This window comes from Theobroma cacao, chromosome 6 (assembly GCF_053813885.1).
Source record: "Theobroma cacao isolate CCN51 chromosome 6, ASM5381388v1, whole genome shotgun sequence".
NCBI lineage: Eukaryota > Viridiplantae > Streptophyta > Magnoliopsida > Malvales > Malvaceae > Theobroma > Theobroma cacao.
Window position 1 is genome coordinate 28,936,937 of NC_142644.1, and position 27,963 is coordinate 28,964,899.

Consider the following 27,963-nt stretch of genomic DNA (forward strand, 5'->3'; position numbering starts at 1 on the left):
TATAAATGCTGCAATATTCTAAGGCCTAGAAGTCATAAGACAGATGAATTCTTTTTGGAGGCACAAAGGAAAGATAATTTGGTAATGTTTTTTCAACTATTCTTGTAATTTTTTTGGTCTTAATATTTTGTCCAATTAAATGTAGAATAAAGAGCCAAGCTCAAACCACATTTGGTCAGCTTCTGTTATATTGTATATTCAAGAATCAAGAAGACAAATCCATGGCAGGAAACTACGCGGAACCTTGCTATTCATTTTCCTGCAATCCTTTTGTAATTTACAATGTCTGAGCATCTATATGTTCAGTTATAATTCAGATATAAAAAACAACAGAGCAGCTGCCGTTCTTGAACTTCAAGATGGGAAAGTTTTCCTCAGTCAAGACCGGAAACAGTTTATTGCTACCACTCCCATCTACAGCTTCGGAGGACTTGGCTTTGCGAGTATATAACTAGAACTTCATTTTATAAAAGGAAAAAAAAAAGAGAATTTCCATGGAAAGAATCTCTAAAGGCTTGAAAGTCTAATAAAGAAGCTCATGTTTTCATATTTCCTTAGAATAATGTCCCACATAGATGATGTGAATTTGGACTCTTCATTTTGCTGCAATATAAATGATTCAGAGAAAAGGAACAATCAACAATATAACTTATTACACCTACTAATTAACCTATAAACTTATTCAGCATTGTTCTTCCTTCTAGATTCTAACATTTTATGCCATTTTCCAAAATTTCATCCATGCTAGGAAAGTGGATTAAGATGAAACTTGTTTTTGCTGTCATTGAAGGTATTCAAGAAACGCTCTCCAATAGCTACTGATATTTCAAAGGCTATACTAAATCTAAATGAAGGTGGAATCCTAAAAGCTATGGAAGAAATTAAGTTTGCTTATTCAACCGAAGTTTGGCACAGCTTGGCTGGCCCAAGCTCCATAGCTTCTGGGGTCTCTACCTAATCTCTGGTGTCACATCTACCATTTGTTTCTTCCTATTCATAATCCAGTTAATGAAGAATTATTGGCTCCAGCAAGAAAAATACAGAAGCAATACTAGTCCAAGAAATAATAGTGCCTGGAATAAGGCAGTTAGGCTTGCAAGATTTATATATCAAGGACAAGAAATTAATCTTGCGAGAGCCGCAACTTTGCCTCGATCGCCAGATGTAGTTGGAAGGAGCTCCTCAAGATGGAAATACTCAAGTCCTGACACAGCAGAGAATCACGAGGAAGCCTCCGCTGTAGGTGAAGTTGAAATGCTGTACATTCCAGGTGCTTAAGACGACGGAAGGGGAGAAAAGGCTTAGGCTCAGATCAAGACTTCTTCCAACTATTGAATGTTACCTGGCTGTAACGTAATTTCATTTGTTTTATTCAATTATAAAGCATATAGACTAGTCATGACTGTTTGTTGTACTAACAAAAACAAAATCATTCTTTTTATTTGTTAATAGCTTCCCTATATCTCTCAAGATTACTTTTACGAAAGGAAATTTCACTTTTTTTTATTTAATAAACTCATTCTTTAGTTCTAAAGCCTTAGCTTGGGTTTTAAGCCATTTATTTGAAGCTGTGTCAACCTCCCAAGAGAAGGAAGCATGTGCAGGGATCTCAGTACCACTTGAAAAATCTGACACAAGACTAAAGAGAAAATTATTACTATAACAAAAAATAACAAGTTTTCTTCAGTGGTTTAGGACAAACAAACAAGTGTATTAAGTTATCTTCGGTGGTGACTCAAGGTAGATAAATAGGTTGATTTTTCCTAAATTGAAAGTAATGATTCTTTGGTCGTAGTTCTCACGTTCTCATATTTATTGTGTAATCGTACTTTTTGATAGACCTGAAGGCCGAGCCTCAACCTGTTACGGTGTCAACTATTGCACCATGAATTATTTATCAGTTTTCCAGCTTTCTGTTAACAGGAAAACCAGTGGTCATAGACTCATAGTTGACTTTTCCTTGCAGACCAAGTCCAAGATTAGGCCAAAAAATTTTCGCCCAGAGCTTTTACAGTTTCTGCTTTTGAACAGTCTCAAGGCTTTGAGAGTTCAGACGGTCTGAACATGTATCATACCCAATTAACAAACCTTTTCTTTCATTAGTTGCGATTTCGTATACGTTTTACGTGTTCTTTAACAACATGAACAAGACTTTTTGCTATGATGTCGAAGCCCAAAAACCTAGCTGTATCATTTTTGCCAATAGAGTTTCGAAGCTTTGGCTTTTCTTTTCTGTGTTCATCTCTCTCCTTCTCGTTTTCTCCTATGGAGAAGAGACCACGAAGGATGACAAAGTTACTAACATCGGTGCAATCATCGACGTTGATTCGCGCATTGGAAGAGAAGAGAAAACAGCCTTGGAAATTGCTGTTCAAAGTTTCAACGACAATGATTCAAACAATCACAAACTCTCCCTCCATATTCAGGACTCTCGAAGAGATCCCCTCGTAGCTGCTACTGCTGGTTAGTCATCTTTTTATCTCGATTCTGCTTCCTTTGTGTTAGTCGGAATCATCATATGTTAATGGGGTATTTACTAATACTAGTATACTAAATTTGATTGCAGCTCAGAAGTTGATTAAAGAAAAAGAAGTTAAAGTGATCATTGGCATGGAGACATGGGAAGAAGCAGCTCTGGTTGCTGACATCGGAAGCCGAGCTCAAGTTCCGGTTCTTTCTTTTGCAGCGCCAGCCATCACACCACCATTAGCAGCCTCTCGCTGGCCCTTCTTGGTAAGAATGGCTAGCGGTGATTCTGAGCAAATGAAATGTATTGCAGCTATCATTAGTTCATTCAACTGGAAAAGGGTTATAGTAATTTATGAAGACGATGCCTTTGGTGGTGATTCTGGGAAGTTAGCTCTTTTATCTGAGGCTCTTCAAGATGTCGGTTCAGAGATTGACTACCGATTGGTTCTTCCACCATATTCTTCTCTGTCTAATCCAAACAAAGTTGTGCAAGAGGGGTTGATGAAGCTACTGAACATACAATCTCGGGTTTTTATTGTTCTTCAGTCATCCTTATCAATGACAATACATTTGTTTGATAACGCCAAGAAGATTGGACTTTTAGGAAGACACTCAGCTTGGATAGTTACAGATACCATCTCGAGTTACCTCGACTCTTTTAGCAGTTCCGTGATTTCCTCTATGGAAGGTACTTTAGGAATCAAGACCTACTATTCTGAGGATAGTAGTCTTTACAAAAAATTTTATCCCCAGTTCCGGAAAAGTTTCAGAAATGAATATCCAGAAGAAGATAACTTTCAACCAGGTATTAACGCCTTACGAGCATATGATAGCATTGGAATCATCACACAGGCCATGGAGAGAATGAAAATTGATGACAACAGTCCGAAAACATTGTTGGAAAATATTTTTTCAAGCAATTCTACTGGTTTAAGTGGTGAAATTCGTTTTGAAGAACGCAAGCCGGCACATGATCCTATACTAAGGATTGTAAACGTGGTTGGAAAAAAATATAAAGAGTTGGACTTCTGGTTGCCAGAGATTGGGTTGTCAAAGAACTATGAAAAGAACAATGAAACTGGTTATCTTGGTGATATATCTGTAGACTTGGCTGGTAGAGTCACTTGGCCTGCTGACCTAAAGCTAGTTCCAAAAGGATGGGCAATGCCCACAAATATGAAGCCAATGATTATTGGAGTCCCGGCTAGAACCTCATTTGAGAAATTTGTAAAGGTTGAAGATGGTAAGTATCCAGGCGAGAAGCATTATGATGGTTTCTGCATTAAACTTTTCTATGAAATTCTTGGGGTTCTGGAGTATGCTCTACCCTATAAATTTGATCCCCACAATGGCACATATGATGAACTTGTTCACAAAGTCTACAACAAGGTAATATCCCTTTCTCTCTCAATTGATTATTTATCAATGTTTTTGTTAAGAATCTTGATTCTTGTGATGAATAATCTATGCGGAAAGAAAAGCTTCATATAATTTGCCCATACTTCCAAGCTGTCTCATACTTCAGATTTTAACCCCTGCCCAGCTTTTCTTATAGTTGCAAGAGTTAATGGCATATCTTTTCTATGGTCGGTATCTTTCTGATAACTACTCTTTATAATCAAACAACCATTAATTTGATGTTAACTTGTTGTATTAAACAATTTCTGAATTAATGAATAATTAGAGGTTTCATTCATGGAACTGTGAAAGCAAGCCCTTCTAACGAAAGCCAATAATGTCAGTATCACCGCGTCAGGAAAGAAAAAAAAATCAAGGCAAAGATTATTCACTTCGAGCTGATCTCCTACGTTGGATACAACACCCCGAAACTTCTTATTCTTATTTTAAATTCCTTGATCTGTTTTTCGCTGAATTATTTATAATTCAATTATACTTCTAAAAAAAATGGTTTACTTCTATGAAAGTTCGTAGATAAGTTGTCTGATTTTGACTTAATCCTCTAGACACTTCGACAGTGATGTGAAGAAAACCTAAGATGATGACCGAGAAGATCAAATGATTTACGGATTCTTGTTTTGTTTTCTTATTTCTATAATTTTGTCTTGATAAGATGTTTTTTGTTTGTTTGTCTTGTGTACCAAAATCAATGGAAGACTTATGATGCAGCGGTTGGGGACATAACTATACTAGCTACAAGAACAAAGTACGTGGAATTTACTCAGCCATATGCAGAGTCAGGGCTGTCCATGATCGTACCGGCGAAGCCCGAGGGCTCAGCATGGATTTTCCTGAAGCCTTTCACCACGGAAATGTGGTTGGTGACTGGTTGCATCTTAATCTACACAATGCTCATAGTTTGGTTCTTGGAGCACCAGTCCAATCCTGAATTCCGAGGTCCGTGGAACAATCAGCTTGGCACGGCACTTTGGTTCACTTTCTCCTCCCTTTTCTTTGCCCACAGTAAGTTTCAATGTCAAACCAAGAATACTCTTACTTTTCAAACTTTTCTGAACATAAATGAACGACTGACAGTCTGATGTAGACATGCATTAAAATCCAACCTTAATCGGTACGTAAGGACGTAATTTGTTAGCTGGCAAAACAGCAGATTGACGTATGGAAAGCTCTTCTCCGATCGATAGGTGACAGAAAAATATGGCATTAAATTCAAAAACAAATTTCCATTGTTTGTGGATGGAATTAAGCTTTTTTATTTGTGAGGCTAAAACCATTCATTATTTCCATTGTATTGTTTGACTCATGCAGGGGAGAAAATTAACAGTAACCTCACTCGAGTGGTGGTTGTAATATGGCTCTTTGTTGTGCTGATCTTAAACTCAAGCTACACTGCTAGCCTAACTTCAATGCTCACCGTGCAGCGATTGGTACCAAATATTACAGATATTGAATCGCTAAAGGGGGCCAACATGAAAATAGGCTGTGATGGTGATTCATTTGTAAGGACCTACTTGGAGGAGGTCCTTGAGTTTAGAAGTAATAATATCGAAAATGTCAGCAGTGAATACAGTTATGAAGGGGAATTCAAGAGCAGCCACATAGCTGCCGCCTTTCTTGAACTCCCGTATGGGAAAGTTTTCCTCAGTGAATACTGCAAGCAATTTACCACCACCACACCTACGTTCAGATTTGGTGGATTAGGCTTCGTAAGTATATTACTAGTACTAATTAATGCATAATCTTAAATTTTCTATCAGGAATTACTTTAGGAAAAGCTGAAAAAGAAAGAACAATACTTTTCCTGGAAAGAATCTCTATACCTCTACTTTTGGTGCACTTGGTAATACTACTGAACTCTGAAGGTGCCTATACATGCATATTTGCTTTGAAACTTGAACTCCACCTGGGTTGGTACAGACTAAAGAAACAATATATATAGTTTCTTACTCCGAATCTGCCTATAAACTCATTCAATATTTTTCTTCTTTCCTGAATATACATTCTTTAGTGTTGCTAGTTTACCAACATATCTTTTCTACAAAATTGGCAAAATGAAAAACTTCTATAACTTCTATGCAGGTATTTCAGAAAGGTTCTCCGATGGCCGCTGATTTTTCAAGAGCCATTTTAAAATTATCTGAAGATGGAACTCTGAAGAAATTGGAAGAAAAGTGGTTTGCTCCTTCACTAGTGTGTTCAGCCGATGTAACCGACGACAGTAGAACCGACAGCTTGAGCCTCCACAGTTTCTGGGGTCTTTACCTTATATCTGGGGCCACATCCACCTTTTGTTTTCTACTCTTCCTCGCCCACTTACTAAGGAAATATGGCAGCCAAGAGGATCATGCCGGTAACTTATCTCTAGTCGATGAGAGTGTCTGGATTAGGGCAATTAGAGTTGCCAGATATCTTTATCATGGAGAGGTTTGTATTCAAGGGGAAGCTTCACCAGCGCCTCTAGCACCAGATATCAACGAATGGAACTCTCGAAGGTGGGATTATGAGAGTCCAACTGACACGAACATGGAGAATCTCGAGGTGACATCTCAAGAAAAAGCTGAGATTGAAATGATGTAGGATTCTTGGATTGCAAGCTCTATATCTTAAATGGCAACTGGGATTTATTGATAACTATCATCTGTTCATGTTCAATCCAGTTGTAATGTAAATGTATACCGCGCGTCAATCTATCTCTTGGAAGATTTATATTAACTTACCATTGATGGGTATTGAGGATGAAAATACTTTGGTAGCCATCTTTACTTCACCCTGAACAAATTAGAATGTAACTATTTTCAGCTTAAAACTTTATAGGAATTAGTCTTCTTTTCCTTTTGATTATTATTCTAATGCTCTAGACGATGCTTAAACGGAAATGAAAACTGCAATCGAAAATTGACACGGAATGATGGATATTTTAATCTGGTTTATTCAGTTTAGTCTCCGAATCTAGAAATCAATTGCTGATCAAGGAACCGCTTGGTAACCGGATTAAGACTAGTTATATAATCAACGAAAAAGGGGTGAAGAAGTCAAGAAACAATGGAAAGCCGTGTGCCTTGGAAAGTCAGCAGAAAGTGTAGCAGACAAAAGACTTCTAAATCAATCAAAGGAAATACATTTACATGTCCAAGACCCAAACTTACTCACGCGGTTATCCTATCCTCCATGGATAGGTAGCCAAAAAAAAAAAATACTTTCTCACGCGGTAGAACCATGGGCATTCGGCAACTGCTTTTTCGAAGCGTCCAGAATTTGAGCTCCAGACCAGCGTGGTCCAATACCAGACTCGCCTACTTATCTTCGAATAGTGAGGCATATGCAACTAAGGGACAAGATTCAGAGAGCCATTCTGTCTGGCCACTAATGCTTGATTTGCACCCAAGCCGAAGTATATTGTTTGAAGCAACAACCCAGTCCAATTGTTTTGTCGTTACCAGTCAAATGATGCACAAGAACAGTGTCAAGCTTATTTAAGTTCACTATTAACTTAAGAAATTAAGTCACATTCTACATAATCAGGTCTGAAAAATCATCCTTGAGAAATTAACTGTCACTAAGATACAGCCCTCCACACACTCTAACAAGCGTGCAATGGTTCCTCAAATACACTAACTTGAATAGGATTGGGAACTCAAATCCCTAACCCTATCCAATCAACATTAAAGCAATCTCCAGAGGACTACAATGGCTGTTGTTAGTCCACAATGAATCTAGAAACTCATCAGCATCCTCTATCAAACAAAACTTGTCCTGAAAAGAGTTGGTTTAACACATCAATGACTTCTCTTCATATTCTTCAGGTGCAAACAGATTCTCCAAATTTTGATCCTCATTTTACTCTGTTTCATGCATCAAACTACCGGTAGCCTCTTCCTCTTCCACGTCCTCCCCAACCCCTCCCCCTGCCTCTACCACCACCACCCCTCCCACCGTAAGATATACCTTCCAACGCTCTGTTAACTAGCTGGTTTTGCATGCCACCTGCTCCACGGCCCTTCTTTGTTGACATATTATTGGATCCATTAGAAGCATTAGCAGGTCGCTTCACCCTGCACAACAATTATGCAACATAGAAAATGTTTTGTTTCAGGGGCACACTATAGCAAGAGTCCACTTGACAAATGTTTGAAAAAGAACATAGTTTGATTTGGTTCAATTTTCTCAGTAAAGCCGAAAATAAATTAAGTAACAGTAGGAAGAAATCTAACAATGAGCAGGAAACAACTGTTGAAGATCAAACAGGTAACTTACCCAGTTGAAGTTGAAACGGAAGGCACAGAAGGTTTTATAACTTCTTTCCAAGAGAGATTGACACTCTTATCTCCAATAAATGAAGGTGTTTTTGAATGTAAGGGCTGAACAGGTAAATAATAAAAGATAAGCTGCTGCTGATAGTTTACATGCATATAATTATAAGACAAGTTTCACTCCCCTTTACCTTTGTCATAGCTAGAATGTTATTGCAGGTACGCAACCCAGTTGTAGTATTCTGCTTTTGAGTTTTCTGCAAGCAGAAAATGAAGAATGAAGTCAGGAAAAAAAAAAAAAGAGAAGAAACAGAGAACAAACTAAAAGTTGGGGGGATTTTAAGAAAATACTCACAATGCTATCCTTTGCTTCATCAGACTTAGCAGCTGCCATAGCTTTGTTGTGCTCAGCCATTCCCTGAGTTAATTTCTTCATGGTGGCCCTAGTTAGGTCTTCAACATTACTCAATCTGAATCAACATTCAAAAAGTTAGTATGAACAGTATACAAGAATTATCAACAATGATAACAATTCAACTGAGGATGATAGGTTTGACATCACTTCAAATTTTGTTTTCCCTTAGAGCATTCTAGAATGATTCGTGAAGTTAGGTTTCATCCAAACCTGGACATCTATGTTGAAGTTAAATAATGGATTACAGCCCTACCTTAGGCAACCTTAAAGCAATTGCTTGTTTGGTAACAAATTGTGGAAGTTCGTTTAATAGCTTGTATACATATTTTTATTTAAAAATAAGATTCATTGAAAAAAATCTCAATTAATCCCTTGATTCAACATATATATCAGTTTAAGGACTTATCCAAAACTGGTAAGAAAATGGGAGTCAAAAAAGAAACAGGTCACCAGCAGATTTCAGTCTAATCTACTTCTTTTAGTTATACCAAAATAGCTCACAGCAAATTTTATTGATATAGAAGTCCTGTTCCTCAATTTCTGTTCACTCCTACAGCAAGAATTTTTAAATTAAAAAGAGACCACAAATATGTCTTCCACACAATCAACTTTTTGGTCTGTACTTGCACCAATAATTGCAAATAAATTTTGACTGTCATTAAACAGAAGAAACTTTCATCAAGATACAGTAAGAAAAAATGAATCAGGTATTTTTTATTTTTAAAAAATTATACATATAAGCAGCATAGGAAAGAAGAGAGGCTCGCTTACCTCTCAGTAAAGTCCTTATAAAACTCTGAGAAGTCCTCCCCAAGCCTATCTGATGGTTGACCAGTCACAATCTTGTAACCACATAAACTATTTAAGGCATTGGGAGCCTGTGTAACAACAATAATCAAATAAGCATTTGCAAAATAGAAATTTATGCAACAGGATGGTGAGAAAGGAAAATTTGTTTTTAAAAAAAAAAAACTTTAAAAACCTTGTGAGCTAAATGATGAAATGCAAACAACAAGCATTCAACATAGGTAAAGTTCATTTCTTCTCCAGTCTTCCTCCGAGGCATGTACTTCTGAGAAAGAAAGATAAAAAGATTTATTAGCAAACAGAGTCAATATAAACATATACATGTGTGAGACAATTATAATCATTTATCACAAAAACTCCAAGAATTCAATATGATATGATAAGAAAATGCATGCCCACACCTTCAAAAGCTGAACAACAGAAGGAAGAATCTGGCGTGAATCCTGTGGTGTTGTGTAAGGTGAAATTTCTGCTAATGCTTTGAGCAAATCTAGCTTTCGTTCCTCTGGAAGCTGTAAGACACAAACATTTTAGAATATATTCCTATTTAAGTACTAGCTACTTAGTAGAAGAAATAGAGGGTCATGACAGAGTCTTCACGAAGCAGAGTTCCTCAAGAATATTATGGATGTTAGTATATGTTAAGTTGTTCATAAATTTTATAAATCCAGTTAATATCATTGCCCATGAGCTGCTTTCAAGCAAACTCAGCTGCCATTCAGAGTTTAGTCTGAATTATATGACATGCAACTGTCCCATTACCACTTCCATGCCTTTCTTCAAGATTTCCCACCAACAAGAAGGTAAATAGACTAAAATAAACCATATTGTTGGAATCAGATTAATCCCAATTTCAGAAGCTCTGATTAATAACTAAAACCTATGAAGCCAAATACAGGAATTCAAGAACTTCAAATATTAAAAAGGCAATAGCCCAAGCACTGGAGCTTAAAGAAAAACCTAAAGATTCATCCACATCTAAGCAAATACACAAATCTTCATAATCACAAAAGACTAAAATCTATCATAAGAACTTTACACTCATTATCAGAATAACAGTGCCAGCAGTGGAGCAGGAACTGTTTAGAATGAATGTATATTTACTGTACTGATTTCAGTATTCATGCAAAATGCGTTTACAGCAGTAGTTGAGGTCACAAAATAGTATTTCACCTTATCAAAAACAGGTATAATGTGCTTGTTTATGTAGTTGAGGAACTTGCTGCCAGATGCACCCCTCTGTGAAAAGATTTAGAGGTTAGAGGCAGCGAAGAATGCTCATATATCAGAAGAATATTAAATGGATGAGAAAAACATATTCATTCATATTGAATGTAGTCCATAGTCCATACCACAAAAAATGGCAGAGCCATGAACAGGCATGATATCAACCTGTCAATATGATCTGCATCTGAAACCTGCATCCAAAAGCCATTTTCACAGTTACAAAGTAGATTCACAACAATGACAGTGCAATGGGAAGCATCAATAAGACAATGTCAACTAGTAAGACTTCTTTTAATATTTTATGGCACCCTACCCTTTCCAATGAATATCAACACTAATTTATGCAAAGAGGTCATTTGGTCTATGTAACTCATCATAAAGAATCAAGTCATGCATTATATACAAAAGAGTCCAAACCAATATTCAACAAACAAGCACTCACATCAAATTGTGCATCTAAATCAGCCTGCCCTTCAATTATTCCAATAAGTTCCTTCAAGCGCTCAGGAGGAGCTTTCTCCCCAAATATGCTCAAACTTTTTAAGAAGTCCATAAACATTCTGAATTCGGCTCCAGTTACATCTCCTAAACTCTGCAAAGGAATTAAATAAAATCAATTATGCATTTTCAACTCCAAATTCCAAACAACAAGGTCAAAACTGAGAGTTTGCACTTCTGAGGGAAGGAGGAGAGACTAGATACCATGACAAATGCTTAAGTAGTAAAATCAAGATGATACCTTTTTAATCAAATCTGTTATATGCCTTTCCATTTCCTCCTGAGGTCTCAAGAGTTCAGCTTTAAGAGGAAAAACCTGCAAACATAGTTAATTTCTCCTCAATTATCATCAAAATATAAAGCATGAGAATAGCAAAAATGGGTAAAGCAAGAAGCAGTCTTAACCTTATCTCTTATAAAGCACAAGACCTTGTCACGAATAGTGTCATCTTGACTTGGGTCCTCAACACTCCAAATATGCTTGAATAGGGCTGTCAAGGACTCTGCATTCACAAGACAACCAAGTCATCAAAGGATAAAACCAGAAAGAACCATTCCAGAAAATGAAAAGCTTGCATGATTGATTTGTGCCAAATTTACAAAAATATGACAGCATAAGGTGCATTGAAAGTGGTTTATTGCACCTATCAAGTTAACCACTGCAATCTCACTTAGTATTTCGTTAAGTAGATGCCTGAAGCTCTTTAATCTACAAAGCTCTTGACCTCCCCTAGAAAAACCCAAACATCCACTTGCCCATCAAAGAAAAAAATGAAATAGAGGCAATACGAACCATAGGACCCACATATTTAGCCATAATCATCCCAGTGAAAAAGCCACATCAGAAGTACTTCACTAAAAGAGCACCGTAACCAACTATCATGAAATCTGAGGACATTAAATGTGGCTTGACCAAAAAACGATGCTACCAACTCAAAGTATCAAAATAACCAGACTCGATTTCAAACAAATTTGGTCTAAGAACTCAAACATGTAATCAAACCAACAACTTATAGTCAAATTTCACCATTATAAAAAAATTCACGTATACATTCACCAGACTTCATGTGAATGCAACATTACCTTTCACATCCTGCCTCAATACAGACATTAGGGCTTTATGGACAGCATCTCGCTCCACAATCTCCTCTAGAAGAAACAAAGTAAAGCAAAGAAAAGGTTAAATACACAGCCAAAATGCATGCTTTGACATAGTAATTGTACAATCCATAAAAAAGAATTCAACTTTTTACCAGCAGTAAGGAGTTGCCCTAAAATATCTACTATTTTAGAAATATACTCCTTTGTATCCTTGCAAAATAAAGGAAGCCCCCGAATTGCTTGCACCCGTACCTATAAAAATTTTACAGTTAATTAGATTAAAAATAGTTACTAAAAATTCTACTTTAATTCCCCCATATTGTCAGTAGCCAAATATAGTATAAAAATAAATTCAAAGAATAATAATAGTATTAGTAAAAGATGTGTAGATTATATGAACTGACCGCCAAATCTTCTTCTTCAATCAAATCGAAATGCGCATTGAGAGCACGGCTGGACAGATTGGGGAAGAACTTGAAGAAGCGAGGAATTAGCTGCGCAGCCAACTGCTTCGCCTTTAAACTTGTTTTCGTGGCATCGATGATTCCTTCGTAGTCTTTCACATTCTGTATGATATCAGATATTAGATAAGTTACAGATAGACAAGGCAAAACCCTAGGAATAGAGAGAAAGGCCGGAAGGGGCCAACCTGAGACTTATCCTTGGCCTCGTTAAGGCGTTCGCCGAACTCATAGAGCTTCTCGATTTGCTTGGCTTCCTCGGAAGCGTCAGTCATTTGGTGGATTTAAGGACGGAGATAACTGAGAGACTGAAAATTCAACAAAATTAACACCAAAAAAAGAATTAAACTGAAAAATTATACTATTTTGAGAGACAGAGAAACAAAGAAGAATACTTTGAGTGGTTTTCCTGTTTGGTTACTGGGAAACTGAGAGAAAACCGAATGAGTGGAATCACAACGCTGGAAAGGGGGGAAACCTTGAGAGAGAGTATACTCGGAGAGGACTCACTTAAAGGGTTTACTTTTTTTCTTCTTGTTTTGTTTCTTTTGCTTTTTGATTGTAACGGAGAGTAAAGAGGAAGGCTGGGCTATTTTCGTTTTGACAAACCTCCTCGCCCGGTCAGGTCCATTACGTGATTATCCATTTTTCACTTCATCAAAACGACTGCGTTTCACCAGGTTTTCTTATTTCCGCACAGCTTTTCGGGCCTTACGGTCGGTGAGTCCTAAACATCTGAGCCATTAGAGCCCAGTAACAAGAGTCTTTGATTGGATTGGATAGGGATCAAAACCTACCACGTTGCAAATTATTTTTTCTTGAGCATGAAGTTAGCAAATTTTTGGCATATATTTGTTATATGTTAAAAAAATCCCATTTTTAATTGAATTTTTTATTTTAATTTAATGAAATTTTTCAATGTCAAAAATAATAAAATACATATAATCCTAATATCAGATTATCCAATTTATTAACTCTTTTGTTATTAAAATCAAAAAAGGGAAAAGCTCCTTTTCAAAAAAATAAAAAGGAAAAAGCACTATTACAATTTGCAAGTGCAAAGTACCTTAGGTTGTCCGCTTTAATTGACCTATTTTCTGACGTGACCAGTGTTGAGTTATGCCATACTTATCTGTCTATGAGACCAAATAATTGCCCTCAGGACACAAATACAGCACAGCAAATGTTTAGTATTGATTTCTATTTAATGAGATTGTTTGTCTAGTTGCCTAAACTCAAAATAGAAATGAAACTTCAGCTGCATATGTCCCATGCTTCTTAGTATTTTGATCATTCTCCATAGGTGTTCAAACTAGAAACTTGAATCTCTTGCAGTTAAAGATATGAGAATGTTGATCCTGAATGTGTGCCAGACTGGCATGCTAACTACCAGAAAGATAACACTTGTTCATCAAAGAGAACTTAGATGCTACCATGTAAATGAATATAATCTTAGACGAAAGGAGAAGGGTTATACCATTAATATCGTTTAAGTAAAACGTAGGATTTGTGCCTTCTCTTGATAATGTAACACTAACGCCTGTTCAGAAGAATAATCTCTCTCTTCAATGTACTCTCAGGAACAAAAGTAGTCATCTCAACACCATTCTCTCCCCCTGGTGAAAATGAACAAGTAGTGCTGAGTACTACCTCTGTTAAAAACATAACCTGTTGTCTTGAGATAATCCTCCCATTGGGCCAATGCCTAAGTGGAAACATTATTGCTTCAGACTTTCTGACTAAGCATCATTGTAGTTCACCATATATCATTCAAAGAAGTTACATGATGGGCATGTCTAAGGCTCGCAACACATCCTTGAACTCAAACTCACGTGGCTCTTTATTGAATCGTTCAACCTGTTTGTACCTCACATCATTCAGATAAAAAGATTGAGTGGTCTCCAAGAGCCATTTTGCTTCCTCATCAGTAAGTTTACTGGTGAAAACAATATCTCCACGAATGAGTACCAAGTCCTTGCTTTCTGCAAATTCTGTGTAAAAGGTTGCAGTGAAGTAAGGAGCTGCTTGAGTTCCTCTTGCTTTGTAATCTTCAAGACCAGTGAAAAGCATGTGTGGCAACTGCACTGCAAGAAAAAATTGAATACACATTTGAGCAAACTAACAAGTTCATGGAGAGATAGAAAACTTGTTTGTCTACTTTCCTGGCATCTAATTATAACAACAGGGGGCCCTTATGCATAACATAAATACTATTTATAGTACCAAATAACCCAAACAGCTTCCTTAAGCATTCATCACAACAACCAAAAAGTATGTTGCACTTATTTGATTTACAACCTACACAAAAGAATGGTCAATCAATTGAAACTGCTGCAAGGAATTCTTCAGAAAATAAAAACCAATTCATAGCCAAGGCATTTCCAAGGCTCTCCTCAACTACGGAAGCAATACCAGCAAGGATGCTTTGCCTGATAGTATCATCCCAACAGTAAGATAAAGAAGAGAAAGACAAACTTGTGACAAATTATGACTGCAAACTGGTATTATCTTGTTCAATAATATACACATTACTGCATTTAATTGCTAAAACAGACACAATTCAATAACTCATAAGAGGAATATGAGCATTGTTGTATACAAAAAATTTTAAGCTGAGTATTGGGTTATGTAGCTCATAGACCAAAGAACTCAACCACCAAAAATAGAAATCCACTTTCATATAAAACCAATATGACAAAATACAAAGACTACTGAACAAACCTTGAGCAAACATTGTTGTGTAACCACTTCCCCTCCACAAAGGAATGACAAAATACCGGCTGCTGATACAGATAAAAGTAAGACTAGCCAGAATTATGGAACCAAATGATGTGTTTGTTTGTAACAACAGAAAACAATGGAAAAAATGGATTACCAATCTGAGCCTCTTTGTTCCAACAAACGGTAAAGTTTTGCTTTCATGGTCAACCCAATGTGACCTCTTCCCAAGTGATACTGAACATAAAAAAAAATCGCTTAATCAATTTGTTCTCTTATATTAAAAACATAAAAATGAAAGGGAAAAAAAAGTGAGTAATTGGATACATTACATCATCCCAAATAGAAACAAGGTCCTCTGGTGAACGGTTCTTTGCTCTGTCCAAGTCCATGACGGAATTCAAAGGCTTAGGTTGTAAAGGCGTGAACCCAGTCGCAAACCTCGAAGTCCTGCAAGAACCAAGCGAACGCCATTTCAAGAAATCGCCTGGGATCGCTTCTTTTTGCGGGTTTTGGACATGTTGTTGCAAGGAGAAAGCAGAGAAGCTGCGCTCTGGAAGCCGACAAGAAGATGATGATGATGGTGCTTCTTTGAGGAGGAGAGCTCTCAGTGACGAGGAAGCTTTCACAGTTCGAGTTATCCCTGATGTTAACCGTTGCATTTTTGTCGAGTTTTCAGAGGCCGCGTCAACTCAGCTCAAACTCGATTCGCAGGGTGATTGAATCAAACGCTTTGCGTGCAATGCAGCCAATTTCTGAGGGAAACCGGGGAGGACCACTCTGAGAGTGAAAACGCAGCGTTTTACTCACCAGAAAGAAGCAAAAGTCTGGTATAAATCTACGGATCCATTTGGGAAAGCGTGGGCCCAAACACGTTTGTAATTTACTAAAAGTTTTCCTCTTCTATTAGTCTTTTGGTTGGGCTGAATTCAGATCCAGCCTTCGACCCCATTCTAATGATATCTAGCCCATGATTGGTCCCACCGGAAAAGAATTAGGATTTTGAGCTGGGCTGGACCCACCTTTTGAATTAAACTCAAATTATACATATTTAATATTTGACTAAATAATTAATACATGATTCTTTCTCAGAGAGGAAAGTTTCTCTTTTTAAAAAAAATCAATATAATATAATATAAAATATATATTGATGAAAATAAATTAATAATTAATTTAGATAATGTCAACTATCTCGTTTGTGAGTTTAAAAATTTTAATGTCAACGCAAAATACAAAATCGGTTGGAAGTATTCTTCAAAACCATATGATAACTGATGTATTGGCCTACCCCTCAACATTAAACTCTGGCTCCCTCCCTCCCTCCCTCCCTGCATGGACACCACCAACAATTGGCTGTATCAAGATGGACAAACCGAATCCAATCCAGACTTTAATGGAAATATAATAATGATGGTCAAACGACAAATGTACTGAGTTTCACATTTCCTTTGTCCTGGGTGACACTTCTGGATTTCCTGTTACTTAAAAAGATTCTAAAAGAAAAGAAAAAATGTTTCAAGGTTGCCACTGTCTTATTCAGCAATCGAGAACACAGACTTTTGCTCTTTTGTTTTTGGAAAAAGTCCCAGCAATCTCAGCTACCCATGATATTCATAAGCTTTTCAAGTGCTCTTGACTTTAAAATTCCCATCAGAGGTCATTATCTGGAAGTTCGAACTGGATGAGATTAACTTTAAAAGCTGGCTATGGAACAGTGAGAGAAAAGCAACAGAAATTTTTGCGGTTAAAAATCGAGTTTATACTGATTATTGTATACCGACCAATACATGAGACCTGGTTTATTGGCTTTTGTACAGTTTCACTTCACCAACCAATTCCAAAATGAGAAATATGTTTACTAAAACCTGATTTCACCAGACCCCAGCTCTGACACTAGCGAATTTAAATACAGCAATCCAAAAGCAAATTTGACATTTGGCCTGTAAGAAAATTTCTACTCAAAAGTCGGATCCCACAGCAAACGACTGCCTTTTTCTGGCTCCTCTAATATACCCCTTTCCCATGTCCATGAATCCAAGTGGGTACCAAAAGCTAAGAAAGGAATTGAGCGTGAGATGGTCCTAGCAGCTTTTACTATGCTCACATGAAAAAGCTTACCTCCACTAAAGTCACTACTGAAAAAGGGCCAACTAAAATAGCCATTGATGCATATTCTACATAGAGAAGTTAAGCAAATGGCTCTGATTAATCTGTGTCAACAGAGTTAATTTATGATCTGGTGATTTCCCTCGTTTGCACATGCATTGCATTTAAGAACTCAAGTTTGGATGGCAAGTGGGGTTGAGTACTCTCTTTCCCACCCATCAACTTTACCGAGCCTTTCTATTTTTGTATTCAGCCACTTTGCCTGTTTGCTTACTTAACTACCAAGATGCCATCGGCATTAGAAACTAACTACTCCATTTTCCTATAAAAACAAGTTAATGTCTATGTGATAAAAGATGATTTGTGATCTTTAATCATTACTCAAACCCGTGACTGAGAATCGCCATGCCACTTATTGTTTTCTAACCTGGCTATGATTAAGCAGATCCCTCTTTCATTTCTATATTATCAATCAAAGCGGTGTCAAAGGGCAAAAGGGCAACCTTTTGTTCCTGCTCCTACTTCTCTTTGCTTCAGAGTTTCTCTTTCCTCACCCAATGTTGAGTCTACTTGGGAACACTCTCTTTTTCTCTCTCTTTCTCTTGTACGATTGGGTTTCACGGGAGTGGATTATCATCCGCTTTGGTTGCGGCAATTTGCCCCACTACAAACTTCTGCACCTGGTCTAAACACTTTTATATTCTCCACTACTATTGCTTTCTTTGTCCTGAGCTGCCCACTCCTATAGACTATACAATCATGTCTGTCCCTTCTCCATTTTCTTCTCCCTTTGTTTTCACTTGTTTGCTCTTCATTTTCTTGCTCACATTAAGCTCCTCCGATTGTCAACCCATCAGCACCCCTGCGAAACGCCGCCCACGCCAACTTTCTGTCAGTTACTACGCGAAATCTTGCCCACAACTTGAGCAACTCATCGGCTCCATCACCTCCCAACAATTCAAAGAAGCCCCTGTCTCTGCACCTGCCACCATTCGCCTCTTCTTCCATGACTGCTTTGTAGAAGTAATGCAAATTATATTCCATTGATTACTTCTGCATGCATGGACATGTTAGCATTAATGCTACCATGGGCTGCCAACGGGGGAAGTTCTAACAGATGATTAATCAAATTTTTTTTTTTTTGCATGGGTTATTGTTAAATTGCAGGGCTGTGATGCGTCTATCCTTATAGCAACAAATCCTGGAAATAAGATTTTAGCTGAGAAAGATGCAGAGGACAACAAGGACCTGAGAACGGAGGGGTTTGATACAATAACGAGAGCCAAGACTTTGGTGGAGAGCAAGTGCCCTGGCGTTGTTTCCTGTGCTGATATTCTTGCAATTGCAGCCAGAGATTTTGTCCATTTGGTTAGTGCTTCCATTTTCCACGATTCTCATGAATTTGATATTATTTCTAATAACAAATCATCAGTTGCTCAGAAACTCCCGTTACACTGTCGTCCTCTGTCAATTACTGTAACCATATTATCCAATACTGATGCTGCTTCCAGAGTAGAAGGATTGGGGAAAAAAATATTTATGTTACTTATTATCTGCAATACAGCTACACTTAACAGTTAACACTGTTCTGATAGGACATGAAAGAAATTAATATTTTCATGTGCCTAATATGTCTGCAATGAAAGATGTGTCATTAACAGCCAAGACTCTGCTGCTAGTTTGTCCTGCCTGATCTTGACTTTCGATCTTTGTGTCTCCAAGATCACTTAATTTAAATCATTATCAATGTTAAGACAATTGAGTATTCTGGTTTTATATTCATCTTAAAATATTATTCTTTGCGAAAGGAACAGAGAAGTCTAAGATACTTGATCGGGGCATTAGATTTACTTTGGTTTCTAAAATTAATGTGTTTTCAGGCAGGGGGACCTTATTACCAAGTGAAGAAAGGAAGGTGGGATGGGAAAATATCAAAGGCATCCAGGGTCCCTTACAACCTCCCACATGCAAATTCAACCGTCGATCAACTGATCAAACTCTTCAGCTCAAAGGGGTTAACTGTCCAGGACCTGGTTGTGCTCTCAGGTGCCCACACAATCGGCTTTGCCCGCTGCAAGCACTTTGTGGCCCGACTCTACGATTACAAGGGAACTATGCAGCCTGACCCTGCCATTGACCCAAGGCTCCTAAAGGCACTAAAAATGTCATGCCCGCATGCTGGTGGCAATGCTGACATTGTTGCTCCATTTGATGTTACGACCCCGTTCTTATTTGACCATGCTTATTATGCAAATTTGGAGGGTAAATTGGGCTTGTTAGCTTCGGACCAAGGTCTTTTTTTGGACCCTAGGACCAAGCCTCTGGTCCAATCTCTTGGTCAGGATAAGGCTAAGTTCTTCCAGGCCTTCTCAGCAGCTATGGACAAAATGGGCTCAATTGGTGTTAAAAGGGGAAGAACACACGGAGAGAAGAGGAAAGTTTGTAGTACGCACATGTGAAGCTTGTTGCTTCCCTCTTTTTTGTTTTTGCCCTTTTAGATTGCTTCTTCTTTTATTAGGTTGTAGGCTTTTTCTTTCTTAGCTTTTTTCTTTTACCTATTGGCTTCTTAGGTTGGTTTTGGCTTGGATAGTGTGGGATTTGTTACGGATGAGGCTTTTGTGAATGTTTAGAGAGTTCAATCCCAAAAGAACATGGGAGACATATTGTTCCAACATGATGTAACTTTCATTTGATGTTCCATTACCTCTCAATGATTTCGTTTATTATTTTGACGCAATAATTCCATTTCGGTTAACCCACCCAAATACTATAACTATCAATATTTGAAGATGTAGAAAAGAAACGGCGAAGTATCTTCAAATTTTGGAGGCCAAATAGCTGTCTTAAGTGGGCTTAGAAAAGCCATGCACTCCCTTTCCATTTTCCCTTACTTTGCCTCCATAATACGCACCGAAAATAAGCGAAAAACTCTTTTACCATCGAAGAAGCACCGAAACCCACAAATTAGGGCGATGAGAGCCGTGGTCCAACGAGTCGCCTCCGCCAGCGTCGAGGTCAGTCTAAAAAACTAACCCCCCCGTCCCTCTATCTTAGGCTATTATAAACATCATTAATTTAGCATTTTTCCCAGGTCGATGGCCGCATTGTGTCGGAAATCGGACCTGGTCTCCTCGTTCTCGTTGGACTCCATGATTCCGACACCGAATCTGACGCCGATTACATGTAATAAAACATTTCCGTGCATTCTATCTTATCCAATTCATTACATTTTTAGCTTTTTTTTTTTTGTTTCACTGCTGTTGATGATGAAAATGAAGTAGTTAAATTTTGTGCAGTTGTCGTAAGGTTTTGAACATGAGATTGTTCCCTAATGAAAGTACTGGCAAAGGATGGGACCAGAGTGTAAATTTTCCCCTTTTCCTTTCCTTTACTTTCCAATTTTCTGTTTAGTGACTTGATGATGTTTTACGCTAAGGTTGTAGTTGTAAATTCAATTTTGGGGATAATTTTCAGGTCATGCAAAGGAATTATGGAGTTTTACTAGGTAATCTTACTTCTTATAGCATGCTTGGTTCACTATAAAAAATAAAATGAAAATAAAATAGTCAAGAAATAGGATAGAGAAAAATAGGTATGATGTAAATTGGTTCATGGAGTAAAATATTATAGAAATTGTTATTATTATTTATTTTATTATTTAATTGATAAAAATAATTTTAAGAATGGTTAAAAAATAATAAGTAAATAATAAAAATATTTTTTATTAAAATTTAAATAATTTTTAATTAAAAAATAAAAAAATTATGATGAGAAATAAATATTTTTTTTTAAAATTAAAAAATTTATTTTGTTAAAAAATAAAAATATTTTAAGTAATAAAATTAAAATAACTTTTACTATAATTAAATAATATTTTTATCAAGTTATAAATATATTTTTAATATAATTTAATAATATTTTGTATTAGAAGATAATTAAATTTTTTATTATAATTAAATAATATTTAATATTAAAAGATAAATATATTTTTTATTAAATTTAAATAATACTAAATAATATTATTTATTACATTTATTATATTCAAATAATAATATTAAGTAATATGTTTTATAATATTTATTATAGTGAAATAATATTAATGTATTAAATAATATTTAAATATTTTCATTTCTTTTTTTTTGAAAATGAAGTAAAAAATTGTGTCTTTTGTGCTTTAGAGAGAGGAGTGAGGAAGAGAGAGAAAAAAAGGTTTAGTATTTTTTTATAAGGTAATTTTTTAAATTGTAAAAAGATATACTTGTTTAATTAACTTATTTTCTTATTCTCAATAATTTGAAATAACTATTGTTAAGGGGAGCCTTGATAATGAGTATTCAGGTTTTTCTTAAAATAATTATTTTGAAGAATAGTCATTCTATTGAATCAAATGCAACTTTATTTCAAGAATAAGAATAAGAAAAAAATGACTATTTCATTTCCCTCAACCAAGCATGCTATTAGAGTTTTTTCTTTTTCTTTTTTTTCTAAATTCTAAAGTTATTTTGCATTGCAGTGAGTCAATTTACGTTATATGGATTCTTGAAGGGTAACAAGCCAGACTTCCATGTGGCAATGCCACCACAGAAAGCAAAGCCGTTCTATGAATCTTTACTTGACAAATTCAGAAAAGCTTATCAGCCAGATGCAATAAAAGGTTCTTCCCATTTACCATCCATTCTTTATTTCATTGTGTTATTTCTAAATGATCTTTTTCCCTTTTTTTCAATAAATGTTAAATCATTCATAAATTCATTTATGTATTGTTTTATATTATCCAGTACCAAATAGAATGTCTTCCAATGGAAAACACGCACAAATGAGATCTGTATGGTATACTTTGATAGTTAGTACCATGATTCCTGTGTTGATAGATCTGTACGCTGAGCACTAACAGCATGGGATATAGAAGCTTCTACTCGAAGATGCAAATTAACAAATATTTTCTCAAAACTATGAGAGTTTTGAACCATGTCAGACTCAAATCTGCCATGTTACTGATGCCATTTAGACCAAAAGCATGCAACTCAATAGTTGATTTCTAAATATTCAATCACGTAACTTGAGATGTTGTGCCCAGACCAAGTTTTCACAGAGCAAAAGATTGTCTGTAACCTTATTATAATTTGGTTGATGATGAATACTGTGTTTAAAGTTATGTTGACTCATTTTGTTCATTTGGTGTAGATGGAGTATTTGGAGCAATGATGAAGGTGAGGCTATTCCCCTCCCCCAAAGTGTCATTTCTCTTGTTTTGAATAGAAACTTTCTTCAGAAGGTATTCTGACTTGGATCTTTATACTTGTTTGAAGGTTAGTTTGGTCAATGATGGGCCAGTAACAATGCAGCTTGATTCATCTCAACCATCAAAGTGAGTATCAATTATGGTAATGGTTAATGTTGCACAACTAAGTTAGAATACTTTCGATACTAAAACAAGGTTGAACCATTTCAGGAATACAAGTGAGAAGACAGAAGAATCCTAAATTGGTGGATTGGTAGCACATGTTGACAGGTCTATCTTTGTAGAATTTGTCACAAAGCCATAAATCTTTAAATAGTTTCGTGGGATGTCAGACAACAATTTATTATAATTCAAGATGGAAGCTCAACCTTTTTATATGAAATCAGCTTTTATAAATTTTTATTTCTACTGAATTTTGGATTCAAGGTCAGGAATTTTCCTCCTGGTTCTACCACTTAGGAAATTTTTTATTATAACCTTCTTCGGCCTCTCAATTATAACGGAAATTAACAAAGAATAGAAGAGTGAGCGTCAGGTTTGGATGTTATAAAGCTGGATACATAATTTATTTACTCCAAACACCATATGCACTGTTGCATGACAATAGTGCTAGGTACACTAAATACGTCCCTTTTTTTTTTGGCTAGAAGGTACAACTAAAAAGTTTACTGAATTCCCTGTGATTTATATACAGTGATGGTCAGACAAGTTACCTTCAATATGCGACCCTTCAAAAACCAGAAACGAAGTGCAGCTTTTCTGGACCTCCTATGAAGTTGTTGAAATGATCATTGCAGCTGTAAATAGTGCTTCTTTTCCAAGGGATGAAATCTCAATGTTCCTACAACATGAGATGTAAAATGCATTTCTTTGAGAAATATGGTGCAGCAAAATCTGGCATTGATATATTAGCCACTCAACATGAACCTAGAGCTTGATTGCTCGGACTGACATAACTATTGAACGCATGACATGTACCAGCAGCCTTAGCAGAAAAGAAATACAGAGAAATAATACAGACGAAAATAACAGTGATAAAAGAAGCTTACTCATCTGCTCCTCTTAGACTATTGAACGCAGCAATTACATCTTTAGATATTTCCATGAGGGAACTGTTTTCATCTTCCTTGCAATCAGACATGCCAGGAAGACGTTGCTGAGATGAAATGGACAAGTAGGCCTGAAAGAGAAATTACAAGATCTAAGGAAATCAAAAAAATATGTGAGATGAACTTCATAACAGTTTTTGCAATGGTGGTTAACATCTTGAGTCGTTGAATTTCTTGTTTCAAAAACCACTTACTCTAGGAGATCAATGTACAGAGTTAATATTACCAAATTATTCCAGCTTTTAGCTTCAAATTTAGATTTACATTTGTCTCATGACTCCCATGTCTTATCTATAACAACAAAGCATGCAATTTTCAGTGAATCAAATTCTTCTTAAGTTTCTCAACTCTTGGTTACCCTCATATCAACAACTTGAGCAAAACTTAACAGGAGATCAATGAACATTTTGCATAAGGGACCATGGCAACAACCCCACATACTACCAATGGAAAATTCATCCTGCCACTTCACAACATGATCCCATTGGATTGCAGATTCTTTGTTGCTCGAGAAGACTAATCAAAACAACAGCAGATATTCATCTCAACCATCTCTAATTGCTATAGAATAATTATTAAAAAATAAAGCAGTTAATAGCATCAGCTTTAATACACATTATCAGTATGCTTAAAAAAACAATGAGACTTACCAGAAAAGCATGTGCCAAAAGCAATTGAACAGCTTCTACATCAATTTTCTTTATAATGTTTCTTGTGTAGGTGCCATTTGAAAAGGACTTCAAAACTCTATTTAACGTAGAATCTTCAGAAGTAACATCTGATCTCCGAGTACGAACAGAAGGCTACATTAGAGAATCAAAATATGTAAATTATATGCTGCCCCAGACTTGTCTCACAACTTTCTGCTTATAGTGTACGTACATGTGTGCATATAATGAAATATTTTAATAAACTAATTTAACAAACCGTTATCAACGACCCAACTACTAACCTTGGCTGTGTATTTTAGAAAGTACTGCACAATGATCTCAAGCTTCCATTTAGGGTCATTAAAGACCTGAAAAAAAAAGTGTATTCATGGTTGGAAGGATAAAAACTATTGTTTCTAAAATTAAAGTTGCAATCTAGAATCACCACCATGTAACCTTCCATGAAAACTTAAGGAAATGCTGATCAGCTGATACATCGATAGGGAAAAGTTACAATCAGAAAAAATACTTTAACACTTACCAAAAGATTAGTTGAAATCTGTCCTAGAAAACACCTAAAACTGAAAGAAGATGAAACATTGTTTGATGGTAATAATGGTCATGAACTCCTACCATCAAAATTCAAAAGGATAGTTTAGCAAAGAGCATGGTCAAAGGACCAGGTGATGCCTAAGCCAATTGACCTGATATGATGCCTAAGCCAATTGACCTGATAAAAGGTAACACCTGCTCATTAATCCCCTAGACATCCAAGGCATTAGTAAATAAATTTGTTTCGGAGGAATAAGTGTCTGTTTGTGTTTATATATAAATGACAACCTGAAGAAATGGGGAGAGTATATCTCTGTCATAAGTTAGCTCATCCAAGATAATCTCCGCCAGTGGGGTTCTGCACCAAAGCAGAGGTTAAAAACCTGACATAAATATCCATACATACATATGTAAAACAAAAATGATGAAGACAAAAATAAATCACCAAAACAGAATCAAGCAATTACCTCACACCATCAGCTCTGGTAGTTTGACCTTCCATGTGCGCTTGCTTCTTTGACATGTCAAGCTCCATAATCTGGAGAGGTCCACAAATGCAGAGATGATAGTTAAAATGATTTAAAAGGGTCTTCTATTTAATGATTTATTGGGATCTTACCATTGTCAGAAGTTTCTGCATAGCCAAACAAGTAGTCTTTTGTACTTCAAGCAACGCAATTGCTACATCAGTATTATGATTCTCGTATGACTTTCCCATAGAAGTCTCAGAATGCTCAGACTCATCAACAATTCCAGCATGATCTTGGCACAGTCCACAGATTGTAGACAAGCAATCTTTCATTAAAACCTTGTAGTTGACTCTTCTTGAACCCTATAAAATAAATTTAGCACAAACAGCCAAATAGAAGACTCATGACAACAAACCTTAAACCTATTTGATGAAACAGATGAGAATGTAAGAAACAAAAGGTAGAAGAGAAATTAAAGGCTTAAAATTCTAAAGCTAACCAGAAGCATGTTGAGTAAGCACTCCCTCAAAAGGTTCCAGTTCATGGTTTCTGCAATATAACAATGAGCTGTAAAATCATCCTGATTATTGAAAAGCACAAAACATTAGATATTGGCTTACCTTTATACATGTTGATACGGGGTACAAAATCTTCTTCAAGAACATTGACAAGATATTGAAACAGTAACATATTTCCTAAGGACTGCAACAAGGTTGTGTGAGCAACAGAGGAAACTTATTTACCAATAAAATGCAACACATGACAATTACTATTATCATGAGCTTTGCCATTATAATTAGTAGACAGTTTAACATGCAATTATGTGAGAGAACATTAGCATCTGCACCTCTTCCCAAAGTACTGAAGAATTACAAGGAATAAGTACACAAACCTCAGTATCCACCCTCTGAGAAATTGTTTTATTAGCTAATTCAGCAAGGCCTTGTATTAATTCATGAAAACCCTGGCAATGATTTAGACAGTCAAATAAAAGCTAACAACGCTAAGCACAAGTAATGGTAGTTTCTAAAATCAGCTTTCCTGCTTTTAGTGCAATTTCCATCTCATCGGCACAGAATTTAACATATAAGAAACCTCAATTATTCATACCCTCAATAAGCATTCAAAGTTTGAAAGCCACAAATCCAACTCACATTGACATCAAACAATCCATCTGAGTTTTTGGGAGTGGCTTCTCTCTCACTAGACATGACATCAGAGAAAACCACAAATGGCAGCCATGCCTAACAAGCAACAAAGACAAAATTAAATTAAATAAATGAAGGTACCAATCAACTTCAAAATGCAGAATCCTCAACATTTTTAATCATCATCAAGATTCCTATTACCTCATTAATCACTACCAGTTCACGAGAATCATTACCAGATGATTCAGACATATAAACTCGAGGAAAACGCTGCATTGTAAAATATGTTATCAGACATTCTTTTTTCAAATGAATAAAGTAATGAAATCATAAGTTAAAACCAAACAAAGTCAATTACCTTTTCGATCTCATTCAAAAGCTCATAACTAGACATTATAAGTTCTAGAGATTTCCCTGCCCTCAGGATTTGAAACACCGCCTCAACCATTTTTCTTTATTTTAAAAACAAACAGAGGATTAAGACCAAAAAAAAAACACATCAATTTTTTCATTGCAAAAAAATTAGTAAATAATTTGATCTTGAAAAGAAGTTAGAAAATGAGAAATGTAGATTTACTCAGTAGGAGGAGTTCCGTTTTCTGGTAAAAGTGAAGCAGTACGCACAGCTTCCAGAAAATCAACACCTAAATTCAACCAAACAAAGATAAAAACTAAAGTTTAGTAACAAAAAATTAATTATTAATATCAATCGACTGAATTTGATTCAAATTGGAGAGAATACGAACTGTCATCTCTGGCGTCTTGAGAATCTTTGTGAGATTCGTTGGAGTCGAGGATTGCTAACGTGTTCGCTTCCATGCCTCCTCTGTTGATTCTTATCCTTCTGTTGCAATTATTGCTGCTTTTTCTCTTCACCATATCTTTTTCCTTCTTAATTTTCTGTTTCTTTCAAAATTCGAAACCCTAGTTCTTTTCTATTTCCCTCTGTCTCCTAGCTCTCGCAGCTGCAAGAAAGACGCGATTTGATTGATATCGGCAGGGGGAAAGAAAGTAAAGCGAAAAGTCAGAAACTAATTCGAGAATTCCCGCGCAAATTCCTAACCATTTTTCTATACGAAGGAACAAAAAAAAATCAGAATTCCGTTAGCAGGACTTGAACCCGGGCTCCTAAGCAGCTAAACTAGGAAAAATAAAAATCAACATTAAAATGATAACAATCAATTTTTGTTCTTTACTTTGACATCTAAAAAATCTAGGAAAAATAAAAATCAACATTAAAATTCCGTTACATTTGTGTTTTCCTTTTTTTAAAAGAAAAAATCAAGTTAAAATACCAAAGTTTTTTTTTGAAAAAAATACT

At 36.1% G+C, this 27,963-nt stretch overlaps 6 protein-coding genes across 9 annotated transcripts; 3 read left to right on the forward strand and 3 right to left on the reverse strand.

The window, feature by feature from the left end:
* Nucleotides 1-1,911: 1,911 nt before the first annotated feature.
* Nucleotides 1,912-6,724, forward strand: LOC18596748 (glutamate receptor 2.7-like). Its single transcript, XM_018123599.2, has 5 exons — nt 1,912-2,463; nt 2,567-3,858; nt 4,584-4,890; nt 5,197-5,594; nt 5,968-6,724. The coding sequence occupies exons 1-5, from the start codon at nt 2,142-2,144 to the stop codon at nt 6,463-6,465; spliced, it is 2,817 nt and encodes a 938-aa protein (XP_017979088.2). The 5' UTR covers nt 1,912-2,141; the 3' UTR covers nt 6,466-6,724.
* A 627-nt stretch (nt 6,725-7,351) lies between these two features.
* On the reverse strand, nt 7,352-13,218 carry LOC18596749 (apoptosis inhibitor 5-like protein API5). The gene is made up of 17 exons (XM_007025413.3): nt 13,043-13,218; nt 12,836-12,955; nt 12,591-12,752; nt 12,339-12,438; nt 12,169-12,234; nt 11,491-11,588; nt 11,327-11,401; nt 11,030-11,179; nt 10,713-10,778; nt 10,534-10,599; nt 9,762-9,872; nt 9,536-9,625; nt 9,325-9,431; nt 8,494-8,608; nt 8,330-8,395; nt 8,143-8,246; nt 7,352-7,940 (listed from the first exon to the last, which is right to left on the reverse strand). Exons 2-17 carry the CDS (start codon nt 12,920-12,922, stop codon nt 7,748-7,750), a joined length of 1,656 nt encoding a protein of 551 aa, XP_007025475.3. The 5' UTR covers nt 12,923-12,955; nt 13,043-13,218; the 3' UTR covers nt 7,352-7,747.
* An 881-nt stretch (nt 13,219-14,099) lies between these two features.
* On the reverse strand, nt 14,100-16,179 carry LOC18596750 (ATP synthase F1 complex assembly factor). 2 transcript variants are annotated; one of them, XM_018122627.2, is made up of 4 exons: nt 15,698-16,179; nt 15,523-15,602; nt 15,369-15,430; nt 14,100-14,731 (listed from the first exon to the last, which is right to left on the reverse strand). In XM_018122627.2, exons 1-4 carry the CDS (start codon nt 16,025-16,027, stop codon nt 14,427-14,429), a joined length of 777 nt encoding a protein of 258 aa, XP_017978116.2. In that variant the 5' UTR covers nt 16,028-16,179; the 3' UTR covers nt 14,100-14,426. The 2 variants fall into 2 exon arrangements, with proteins under 2 accessions (XP_017978116.2, XP_007025478.3); XM_007025416.3 differs by having other exon boundaries at nt 15,369-15,427; nt 15,698-16,178.
* A 2,012-nt stretch (nt 16,180-18,191) lies between these two features.
* LOC108660418 (Peroxidase superfamily protein) lies at nt 18,192-20,174 on the forward strand. Its single transcript, XM_007025417.3, has 3 exons — nt 18,192-18,494; nt 18,639-18,839; nt 19,352-20,174. The coding sequence occupies exons 1-3, from the start codon at nt 18,231-18,233 to the stop codon at nt 19,928-19,930; spliced, it is 1,044 nt and encodes a 347-aa protein (XP_007025479.3). The 5' UTR covers nt 18,192-18,230; the 3' UTR covers nt 19,931-20,174.
* Nucleotides 20,175-20,185: 11 nt separating this feature from the next.
* On the forward strand, nt 20,186-23,714 carry LOC18596751 (D-Tyr-tRNA(Tyr) deacylase family protein). 3 transcript variants are annotated; one of them, XM_088807497.1, is made up of 9 exons: nt 20,186-20,485; nt 20,551-20,654; nt 20,768-20,834; nt 20,946-20,976; nt 21,985-22,125; nt 22,656-22,681; nt 22,781-22,839; nt 22,924-22,983; nt 23,408-23,714. In XM_088807497.1, exons 1-8 carry the CDS (start codon nt 20,336-20,338, stop codon nt 22,952-22,954), a joined length of 609 nt encoding a protein of 202 aa, XP_088663623.1. In that variant the 5' UTR covers nt 20,186-20,335; the 3' UTR covers nt 22,955-22,983; nt 23,408-23,714. The 3 variants fall into 3 exon arrangements, with proteins under 3 accessions (XP_088663623.1, XP_088663624.1, XP_007025482.3); XM_088807498.1 differs by lacking the exon at nt 23,408-23,714 and having other exon boundaries at nt 22,786-22,839; nt 22,924-23,095; XM_007025420.3 differs by lacking the exon at nt 23,408-23,714 and having other exon boundaries at nt 20,243-20,485; nt 20,563-20,654; nt 22,924-23,095.
* SNI1 (negative regulator of systemic acquired resistance (SNI1)) lies at nt 23,220-27,861 on the reverse strand. The gene is made up of 16 exons (XM_018123702.2): nt 27,706-27,861; nt 27,389-27,607; nt 27,220-27,286; nt 27,001-27,094; nt 26,844-26,912; nt 26,649-26,738; nt 26,387-26,458; nt 26,115-26,196; nt 25,994-26,043; nt 25,644-25,856; nt 25,492-25,562; nt 25,313-25,382; nt 24,775-24,840; nt 24,473-24,625; nt 23,763-23,893; nt 23,220-23,554 (listed from the first exon to the last, which is right to left on the reverse strand). Exons 2-16 carry the CDS (start codon nt 27,519-27,521, stop codon nt 23,482-23,484), a joined length of 1,434 nt encoding a protein of 477 aa, XP_017979191.2. The 5' UTR covers nt 27,522-27,607; nt 27,706-27,861; the 3' UTR covers nt 23,220-23,481.
* Between the last annotated feature and the right edge of the window lie 102 nt (nt 27,862-27,963).

Coding starts and splice junctions, on each gene's coding strand:
- LOC108660418 (XM_007025417.3), top strand. CDS start 18,231: ATGTCTGTCCCTTCTCCATTTTCTTCTCCCTTTGTTTTCACTTGTTTG. Junction 18,495..18,638: donor TCCATGACTGCTTTGTAGAA/GTAATGCAAATT, acceptor GTTAAATTGCAG/GGCTGTGATGCGTCTATCCT. Junction 18,840..19,351: donor CCAGAGATTTTGTCCATTTG/GTTAGTGCTTCC, acceptor ATGTGTTTTCAG/GCAGGGGGACCTTATTACCA.
- LOC18596748 (XM_018123599.2), top strand. CDS start 2,142: ATGAACAAGACTTTTTGCTATGATGTCGAAGCCCAAAAACCTAGCTGT. Junction 3,859..4,583: donor TTCACAAAGTCTACAACAAG/GTAATATCCCTT, acceptor AATCAATGGAAG/ACTTATGATGCAGCGGTTGG. Junction 4,891..5,196: donor CTCCCTTTTCTTTGCCCACA/GTAAGTTTCAAT, acceptor TGACTCATGCAG/GGGAGAAAATTAACAGTAAC.
- SNI1 (XM_018123702.2), bottom strand. CDS start 27,521: ATGGTGAAGAGAAAAAGCAGCAATAATTGCAACAGAAGGATAAGAATC. Junction 27,095..27,219: donor AACGGAACTCCTCCTACTGA/GTAAATCTACAT, acceptor TTTAAAATAAAG/AAAAATGGTTGAGGCGGTGT. Junction 26,739..26,843: donor AACTGGTAGTGATTAATGAG/GTAATAGGAATC, acceptor GTTGCTTGTTAG/GCATGGCTGCCATTTGTGGT.
- LOC18596749 (XM_007025413.3), bottom strand. CDS start 12,922: ATGACTGACGCTTCCGAGGAAGCCAAGCAAATCGAGAAGCTCTATGAG. Junction 9,432..9,535: donor TTCATCATTTAGCTCACAAG/GTTTTTAAAGTT, acceptor GTTGTTACACAG/GCTCCCAATGCCTTAAATAG. Junction 8,396..8,493: donor ATGAAGCAAAGGATAGCATT/GTGAGTATTTTC, acceptor TTCTGCTTGCAG/AAAACTCAAAAGCAGAATAC.
- LOC18596750 (XM_018122627.2), bottom strand. CDS start 16,027: ATGCAACGGTTAACATCAGGGATAACTCGAACTGTGAAAGCTTCCTCG. Junction 15,431..15,522: donor GAACAAAGAGGCTCAGATTG/GTAATCCATTTT, acceptor TATCTGTATCAG/CAGCCGGTATTTTGTCATTC. Junction 14,732..15,368: donor CACAACAATGTTTGCTCAAG/GTTTGTTCAGTA, acceptor TTTTTCTTGCAG/TGCAGTTGCCACACATGCTT.
- LOC18596751 (XM_088807497.1), top strand. CDS start 20,336: ATGCACTCCCTTTCCATTTTCCCTTACTTTGCCTCCATAATACGCACC. Junction 22,126..22,655: donor TCAGCCAGATGCAATAAAAG/GTTCTTCCCATT, acceptor CATTTGGTGTAG/ATGGAGTATTTGGAGCAATG. Junction 22,682..22,780: donor TATTTGGAGCAATGATGAAG/GTGAGGCTATTC, acceptor ACTTGTTTGAAG/GTTAGTTTGGTCAATGATGG.